General features: G+C 41.0%; 1 protein-coding gene across 1 annotated transcript; it reads right to left on the minus strand.

The window, feature by feature from the left end:
* Window positions 1–234: 234 nt before the first annotated feature.
* On the minus strand, window positions 235–3041 carry LOC109866607 (cbp/p300-interacting transactivator 2-like). The gene is made up of 2 exons (XM_020455360.2): window positions 2880–3041; window positions 235–2540 (listed from the first exon to the last, which is right to left on the minus strand). Exon 2 carries the CDS (start codon window positions 2530–2532, stop codon window positions 1828–1830), a length of 705 nt encoding a protein of 234 aa, XP_020310949.1. The 5' UTR covers window positions 2533–2540; window positions 2880–3041; the 3' UTR covers window positions 235–1827.
* Between the last annotated feature and the right edge of the window lie 6901 nt (window positions 3042–9942).

Here is a 9942-nt window from a genome sequence, read left to right on the forward strand (position 1 = left end):
TAGTCCTTGTGCATACAGTTGTATGGTTTATCTTTGCTGTCATTGGTTTTTGTTTTGACATACATTTTAAAAGTGAAAAGAAAAAAAATCGGAGTCTCAGCATCATTCTGTTACGGTGGAATTGCCCTCATTCTTTGGCCTGCAACTGTGCAAAAGTGGCAAAAGTGTGCAACAACAAACCCCACAAACTGAAAACACATGGAACGGATGCCAACACCCACAATGACACCATGATCACTTCAGTAATGCACTTCAGCTGCTTTATTCATGTTTGCAAATTAAAATAGAATAAATTAACAATTTTCTTCTAAAAAAAAAAAAAAGTTTAAAAAAAAGAAGAAATGTACAAAAATACTGTCAAACTTTCCTGGAAAGCTTCAACACAGTAGTATTGCCTTGTATCGCATACACTAAATAAGCACAGTGGTGTCAATTCTGAGGACTGATGAGAAACAAGACGTCCTGTGAAATTATACTCTTTACCTTGACAACATTCCACACTGTTTATTGTCCACACATGAAAGAGCAGGGGGGAGGGGTCGGATATTTAAGCGAAGGAGTATCCCTTTTCCAAAGACTCATTTTTTTCTCTCTTTCTAAACAGACATTGTTCCCATTTAAGCATGTGGAAAATACCCACACATCACCCCCTCTGTTATTGAAGGATCCACATCTCTGTAAAGACAGTTCCATTCCTACCATTAACCTTCACAATATCAAAGAAAACCATGTTAACTCACAGTGCATCCTGGCTGTGATACAAGCAATGTTAAAAATACATTTGCAGCAGATGAGGAAATTAAAAAAACAAGCACAAGTTTCAGTTTTCCTCCATGATAGACAAATCATTTTAAAGCACAGATATCTGGTAAGTATATGGCCACAACATTGTACAGTATAGTATTGTAGGGAACAATTACACAGTACTTGTCTACAAGCATGTTTCTTAACCACTTCGAGCATTTTGAATATGGTTCATTTGCAATTCATAATTATTCAACGTTTTCTGTCATCCAAAATGTTTGAATGAGGCAGGAAAATAAATATACCAAGCACGCTATTGTACGGCTCTATTTTCCTCCAGAACTAGGCCTATTCAAATAAGCAGACACACTCTACTCATCTAAAAGGTTTTCTTGATTTCACATGTTCTGTTGTCCAACTAAAGCTAGAATCCTTAATTGAAACAATAACAAAGTGGGCACCCCCACTGTTTTGGTTTTTAAAAAAGCTGAGGAATGGGCCAAAAGAACCACTCTGAAATTCATAGACATAGCTATTGGTGCAAGGACTGACCACCCATTATATCAAAATGATAGTTAACCATGTTGAGGCTATACAGTGGTTGTTTATATTAACATTGCTAACAAAAAAGGGCTTATATTTTTCCTTTGGGTGATGGGGTATCACAGTTGAACTAAGCTCATGAGGCATTTATAAGTTATATTCTTCAAGAATCAATTGGTATATATATATATATATATATAATTTCTTAGTTAAATTCTCCAAAACTTGATGTAGCAACTAAGGATTCTAGCTTGAAGTAATGATGCATAGCATGGATGTAAAGATTTGCCTTTCTGACAAAGATTCAATTGAGATTGTAGTGCATTCCTACATCAAACAAACTCATTTCCATTATATCTGCAGTATAGGTCTATTACCCCAAAATATTTGAGGAATATATCATCTGGTATAGTACATGTTTGAATGGTTTTCCATTGGTATATTGCAGATATTCTCTCTCAATGTTCGAGTTTAGGGGACAACAAGGAATGCTTTAAAGTCTGTTTGAGTAGAGGACTGTATAAGTCCACTTAGTGAGATTTAACAACTCACTCGGCTTGGCTGTTGCTTACATACAAAGTCTGTCATGAAATCAAACTCGTTCTGTCCTAACCACAGCTCAGGTAGCTCCTTTATTCGGTCCAGCCCCATCTCAATGACCAGAGACATCAAGACCTCCTCATCAATAAAATCCGTGTCAATGACGTTGGGGGGCAGTATTGCTGCAGGCACATGATGCGCTTGTTGAGGCAAACTGGACGTGCTGTGTTTCGCGTTGCTGTCTCTGAACTGTTGTCCCGTCCCGTTAAGTTGATGATTCGCAGGATGCAAATCATGCATATAATGATGGTGAGAGGGGTGAGTATGGTGGCTGTAGTACTGCGTGTTGAGCTTTTGTAACTGCATACTTGCCGCGAGCTGTCCTTGAGTGGGGACGGCGGCGGCAGGTCCCACAAATTGAGAGCTGTAGCGCGCTCCGGGAGGCATGTTGCCGTTTGGGTGTCCAGCGTTTACATTCCCCACAGAATGCCGAATTCCGTGGTTAGCTGTTACATTGCCCCCTCCGTAGGCCAAATTATCTCCCATTATACCAGTAGTGTAGCCATGCTGCTGCTGTTGTTGCTGATGGTGTTGTGGGTTCGAGAACTGCCCCATGCCCATTCTGCGCGCTGGGTGGTGATGGTGGAGACCATTCACAGCTTCAGGGAATCGTCCATGGTTCATTGCCATCATGCGGTCTACCATTCCCCAAGCTGTCACAAATTAAAATACAAACATTTAATTTGCATCGACTGGATAAGAAAAACAGGCTATCCAACAATTTACGCGCAATGAAAACGATTATCACCCAGTAAATAGTTTTGCAGTTAAAGCCTCCAAAGTATTATATTAAAACTACTTAGAAACAAATCCCATGCAAAACATTAATCTTAGACACTATGTATGTATACAACGTAACTGCAGACTGTCACAATAAACAGAGCTGCAAGGTTGTATCAAATGTCTCCGTGACATTGTAATTACTTTCCTTTTTCAGTGAATCAATTTCCGCAGCTCACTCCACTACTCCAAACACAAAACTCGTTATTTACCTCTTTGACGGGATCCCTTGGATGTGGCTCCGCTGTCAGCACAAGGCGAGTGTCTGTATCAGTCCAGTTTTTGCAATCACAACTCAGTGAATGGTGTGCATTCTGGAAATCAAGATGGTGTACTTTCAAACTCAGCTCAAAAAAATACTAAACTGTTTCAACCGCTCTCATCCAGTGCTGATATACAAGCAGTCATGGGCGGAGCAACCGAATCTTGACTCTGACGAGACAAAAGTCTGGATTCAGGATCGCGCAAAACGTGGAGGAGAGTCTTCGCACAAAACGTCTCCCGCGTTCACAGCAGCAACACGGAGGCACACATTACCTCATTGCAGCTATTTCTGTTCAAGGCAAGAGTGGCAAAACGTGGATTCACATTTCACAGCTTTGGAAAGATCAACATGCATAGAAGCTGTCCCTCACTTTTGCGCATAGAGGTAAAAAATGACCTAATGGACAGAGTATAATATATTTAGTCTTGTGGCAGAGGTCCAGACTTTAACATGCATCAACTCATAAAACAATATAATTAGGATAAGCATAGGTGTATCCACAGTTGATCAACCTAAATACAAACTAGATACAGTGAATTTCAAAAGTATTGGGATCGTGACAAGTTTTGTTGTTTTGCCTCTGTACTCCAGCCCTTTGCATCTGAAATGATACAAAACCAGGTGAACCGTTTAGAAATGAAATAGTCCCCCCCCCCCCCCCCCATTTTAGGGGACCAACATTCTTGGGACAAATTAATTTATATTTGTATTAAAGTAGTCAAACGTTTAATATTTGGTCCCATATTCCCCGCACAAAATACATTTTGGGGGTATGATATTGGTGCATCTATCTCTCACTATGGATGAAAATACCCTATATAATCTGTCCTGGAAAAGTAGGCTATACGGAGGATATACAGTATACAGCCCTTTAATAGTCTACTAGTTCATTTGCATGACTTAGTATTTTCAGTATTTACAAATGACATGTGAAGTGACATTAATCCACATTGAACAATGGAAATCTGTCCACTGCCCCCTGAGTCCTTGCACATTCCATGTTTTACACATATCCAAACGCTTCTGTGGACTTGCACTCTGCTCGTAGCAGTTGCCACCAGTGTCTTGAACAGCCAAACTTCTCCATGCTCTGTAAACAAACCTGATCACCTCAACCCCGATGATGCCCACTGCTGTACACAAACACATCTACCATGGCTTCTCATGAGAGTACAAAGCCAGCTCCATATTACACAAGGCTCTTAAAGTGACCTGCCAATTACCTGTGTCACACTGGAGGCAAATTAGCAATGCATGATTGTACACAGCGTCTTCTTTGCAGAATAGTATGTAAATACTAAAGTGATGGTGGCCCATGCTTATGAGGATGGCATGATATCAGTGAATTTAAATTCATCTTGGAATTTGCTTGGGTGCAGCATCATTTTAGCCTGGTTATAATGTCGTAGAAATGTAATTCATACCTAGAATATAAGTCCTCTACTCTGAGTCACCATCTCCAATGCTTTTGGATGTACCATTTGACATTTGTTTTCACCTCGTCATGACAGAGTGACTAACTGTTCTCTTGAGTTCCGTTGAGTGTGTTTGGAAACCAGTGTTGACAGAGAGTGAGGGAAGAGGAGCTCGGTATGTGAGTGCACTCAGCTGACTGTGTGAAAATGAAAGGGGCTAGCGAGTGGAGCACACAGTGTGGAATGGGTGGATTCTGTTTCAGTTAGCCATGCTTGGTTAGAAAGCATGGCTCCTAGCTGGAGGGAAACTCTTTAACCATTATGTGAGAAGTGAGAGCTAGGGATTCGGAGACCCCGGCAGGCGGCGTCTTTGTGAAATGCCATTTGAGTCACAGATCTGGAAAGTGGCTGAGGGAAAATAGAAAACACGTTTACACATTTAGGGTTGAATCAATGTTGTTTCCTCTATAGAAGCACCCAGGTCTCCATTGCCACTTTTCTTTTAAAAGTGAGCCCTAAAGGCGTTTGTTATATTTCCAGTCTCTCACCACATTCCTCCAAGGGATGTTGCATATTCTGTTTGGCAAACAAACCACATGCATTTTACCACCTTAGTTGATATGACTGATATTATTATAAAGTAGAACCCACAATGGTGAACTATTGCCTCTCAGTCACCGTAGACTAAAACATAATACCTGCAGTGCAGTTCTGTACATAATGGTAAAAGAGACTCTTAATGCCTGGCTTTTCCCCCCAGCCAGCCTGTGTTTTGTATACCCATGCTTCTACCCTTTTACTAATTGGTCTATCCTTTTCAAATGTACAGTTTTCTTCCCCTTTCCAACTCTTCAATGTGGAGGGACAATAGCATTCCTCGGTGGTTTAATCCCAACGTCATGCCTCACTCAACCCCAGTGGGGAATAGAACTAATGAGCCTACACCCACTAAACCATACAGTATGTTGGAAACCTACTGCACATTCGTGCCACTAGAAATCACTCGGGTGCTCTGGCTGGCTCTCTCTGTTTGAAAGGAAATGCGACCTGCTTTATTCATGTTTTAATGGACTGTTCACTGTTTAATTCATTGGGCATATTTTATTTCCCTTCCTCTTCATCCGTTGCAAACAAATATTAGACTCATAATCCACACCATCCCCCCTAAATCCACTGTAGTGTGACATTATACTCATCTCTTTAGAAGCCCCTGGGTTTTTATTTACTGCTGTGCAGTGCAACCAACCAACCAGTAAACCCATTGGGGCCATTATGATTTCAATGAATCAGAAAGTACTGCTTTATGCCTCTTAATAAATCAGAGAAAGAAGGTTGCAATAGTCTCCAATAGCACAATTCCATCATTAAGCACAGTAAACTAGTATCCAGCTGAGCCCTCTGGATAAGATTTCCATACAGCCAAGCGCTGTGTGGTTTTAGCTAGGCCTGCACATCCAGGTGTTAAACCTCAGTCTTACAGGTATTAAGCTTTACTGTTGTGGTCTGTTCTGACTGCCCATATCCAGCTATATTAAACCCACCTGAGGATACGGCCCTCCAAGGCACTTGATCAGTCTGAGGGCAACCAGGAGTAGACCGAATCATTGATTTGGTTGGGTTTAATGTGTGTGTGTTAGAGGGGGAAACTGTGTCTCTCCGTGTGTCTGTGTGTGCATGCACGTGTCTTTAAATACAGATTTGAACACTTTGATGGATTTCGTTGATCAAAATACTGTTTTTTTTTCAAACCATGTTAATGTGTGTTTTATAAATATATTCTCACTAGATAATCTCTTCAACAAGGGACGTAAATGATGATAAATGTCAAAGATCATGAAGAGATGCCGTTCTAAAAGGCTGATTTGTAATCGTATGATCACAGGCAGAAAATTCCATTCTGTTTTATTTCGCCTTGCAATAATGGTACACGAGGGAGACTTCCCATTGGGCAAAAACTGGTTGAATCAACATTGTTTCCACATCAATTCAACACAAAAATTCAATGTGATTACATTGAATCAACATGGAAAACCAATTGGATTTGAAAAAAGTAATTAACATAAGGAAACATTGGCCTTTTTTCACCCTACTTTTAACCCCATTTTTTTTTATTTCATGTTAAATTGACATTAGTTGACAACTCAACCAAATGTAAATGAAAGGAACATTTTGAACTTGACACGGTTGTCGTAACGATGAGACCAAGGCGCAGCGTGATTAGAATACATTCTTCTTTTATTAACGAAAAACACAAAGAACACTTAAACAAACTAACAAAAAAACAACAAAACGAACGTCCCGCTATAAACAACTAGTGCTGACATGCAACTACACATAGACAATAACCCACAAAACCAAAATGGAAAATGGCAACCTAAATAGGATCCCCAATCAGAGACAACGATAAACAGCTGTCTCTGATTGGGAACCAATTCAGGCCACCATAAACCTACATGTACCTGGACATACCAAAACCCCATAGATATACAAAAAACCCTAGACAAGACAAAAAAACACATATACCACCCTCGTCACACCCTGACCTAACCAAAATAATAAAGAAAACAACGATAACTAAGGTCAGGTTGTGACAGAACTGACGTCTGTGCCGAGTGGGTTCTTATTATTACATAGTGAACAATATTGAACAGTCACTAAACAGTTACAACTCTCTAACCTCTTTACATGATATGCTTACAAGCAGCATAGCCAGCACATTTGCTCTTGTTCGCAACCCGTTAGCTTCACTCCCTTGCGCTAAGCAAAAAAGTTAAAATATTAGCAAAGCTAAAGTACCTGATCAGCAACTCTGCTGTAGCAATATGAGTGCGTGGACACCAGACTGCAAACATGTGAAATAACAACTTTTATAAAATAATCTCTCTCAATTGGCCTGTGATGCTGCAGCGCTTTCAACGATTGGGTGGCAGGGCTTCGCTCAAATGTCACATTACCGTTGCTACTTGCTACAGGCTGTAAAAGAGCCTGCTCTGTGTTTGTGCTACGTGGGCTGGCTGGCCACCTCTCCCTCTACAGAAAGGTTTTATTCTCTGGCTGGAGTGGCATAAACAAATAAGCGGCCAGATGCACCTGCCATAATCTGAGGTTAAATAGTAAGTTGAAAGTGAAATTTGCCACGGCAAAGGGGCATAGCTAAGACAGCAGCACATGGATAAACCATGTCTCTCTCCCTCTACCTCTCTCTGTCTCTCAACATCAGGAAAACTGTCTGTCGGCCACAGAAATAACACTATGCATTTTTTATTGAGCCTCATGGGTGTGGTATATATTGTACATCCATGAATTATATATTATCTTTATTTCTTTATTAGCTGGCTGTCTCAAGCTCTTAGGAAACTTACTGTGGGAAAATATTGTACATGTTCAGATGACATATTCACTTGTACTGTATTTAACAGCACCTTGTTGGTATTGGTGTACTCTACTTGTTGGTATTGGTGTACTCTACTTGTTGGTATTGGTGTACTCTACTTGTTGGTATTGGTGTACTCTACTTGTGATTTGTATTTATTGTTCAAGACTGAGACTATACATTATGGTTGAAGAACGTCAACCTACAGAAGCCTATATTTTTTTAAACCTTGGACTGCTTTCATTGCAACATGTTGGTTTGTTCACTACCTCACCCTTGTGGGGGGGGGGGGGGGGAAGACAGTCAGTCATTTAGCCTATATATAAAATGTCAGCATTTTAAAATAAACACAACACGCTTTCAGTCATCTTTAGTTGCATTGTGGATAAACATGCCCATTTGTATATGGTCATAATGAGAGAGAAGAAGCGGTCATTTTCTGTTAGCTCTAATTAAAGAGTGAGCTTGAATGTTAGATGGATCTGTATCTGGTGCTGTGGCTGAAAGGGCTTTAGTTTTTATAAAGCTCACAACCACACAATACTTTAAAAGCATTGATTGTTGTCTACTGGAATATAGCCTACCCTGTGCTGCTATTTGACTGTAAAATGTAAAACACACCATCTCTAGGTCCCTCATAGAGGAGGACTCTCCACTTGACTAGATGGATTATCACCTCGTCCGTCCTTCATCAAATGATTGTATTCACATATAGGAGTGTAAAGTAAACACATGGTCTTTTTACTCTCATAAACATACTGTACAATCAATGCCATCACTTTTTTTTGGGTGCTCCACCTCACACGGCTCCCCTCACCCCTCATTTGTAAAGTAATTTACATACTTCAAGTCAACATGCATCAATCAAACAGAACTTGTTCCTATCTGTCCTTTCCTCTAAGTTAATTGTATCCCTCAGCTGACTGGTTCACTGCGTATTAATGTCATTTCATGCTATTCCACATTTCGGTGTGCATGCTGTTAGGCCAGAAGGTGTTTCTCTGTTGGGGTTTTGCAGCAAGGCTTTGCACTCCTTCCCATGAGGTCCCAGTCCCAGTCCCACCCCCGTGATATGAGCTCCGTGCTCTAAAACAGCCTGCAGGGTCAGGGGGGTCAGGCGCACCAGGAATGTGTGCATGTGACCACCATGCCGCACTATGTTCGGCTCTGCTCCTCTCTCTCTCTCTCTCTCTCCCCCCCTCAGTGAGACGCGGCTGCTGGCTGGGGACTTTCATTTGTCTCATTATGCAAAGACAGGATGTTTACACACTCTAGAGTCAATTCAACCCCAATGTTACCATAAATCAATTCACTTTGGGTTGGAGCTGGGCTCTGATCATGGACGAGCAGAGGGAAGGCTTGAGGAGGAGTTTTGCAACACCTCTGCTCCGGATTGCTCCAGAGCTTTTTATTATTAATGGGTTTATGTTGTTTGTTGATGGCATCATTATGGCGGTTCCCCCCCCTGTGCTTGTCCTTGCTGTGTTGGGCTGTCAAAGGAGGCTCTGAGGGAGAGAGCTCTTAATACTTGCATGTGATTTTATATCCATACAGGGAAAACTACAAAGAACCTGTGGAGATAGAAAACTGGGAATTTATTGTGGATTAAGAGCGTTATATGATTCCTACCTCCCTGGATTGGATAACTTATTATGTCAATTACTCGTAGTCAGCTACTTCTCTTATGATCAGCATGCTGCCATCGCTCTACCTTTGTGCTGAAGTATTAGTTCCTTTTCAATGTCCTCTTCTCCCTCTTTCCCCATTTTGAAATAGCTTATTGCATTTCAGATACAGCATTCAAGACAGAATATGTCAACTACTGACTACCACATGTAAATATATTTGGGGTTATTCTCACATGTTGGTCTCACATGAATGTAAGATGAACACTTGCAGCATCTATACAGGTACAGAAAACAATCTGTGGCAAATAAACAAACAGTGTTTGGATCATGTCTTCCTGTTACTACGTGACTGTGATGCTGTCTGATGGCTGTGTAACTCAGCGTAGCCAAACGATCGTGGAATCCCAACAGACTGGCAAGACCCGTCCTGTGCTCGATTCACACTGGCATAACAGAACTGCAGGGTCAACACCAGAATTCCACATGGCTTGACAAATTGGACTGCGGTCTGTGAGATTGTGGCACAGCCTATATTGTGCAGTTGTTACCTCACACTACTAGTGCTATTTCAGAAAACTCACTTAGCTCAGGCAC

The sequence above is a fragment of the Oncorhynchus kisutch genome, linkage group LG21, assembly GCF_002021735.2.
Source record: "Oncorhynchus kisutch isolate 150728-3 linkage group LG21, Okis_V2, whole genome shotgun sequence".
In the NCBI taxonomy this organism is placed as follows: Eukaryota; Metazoa; Chordata; class Actinopteri; order Salmoniformes; family Salmonidae; genus Oncorhynchus; species Oncorhynchus kisutch.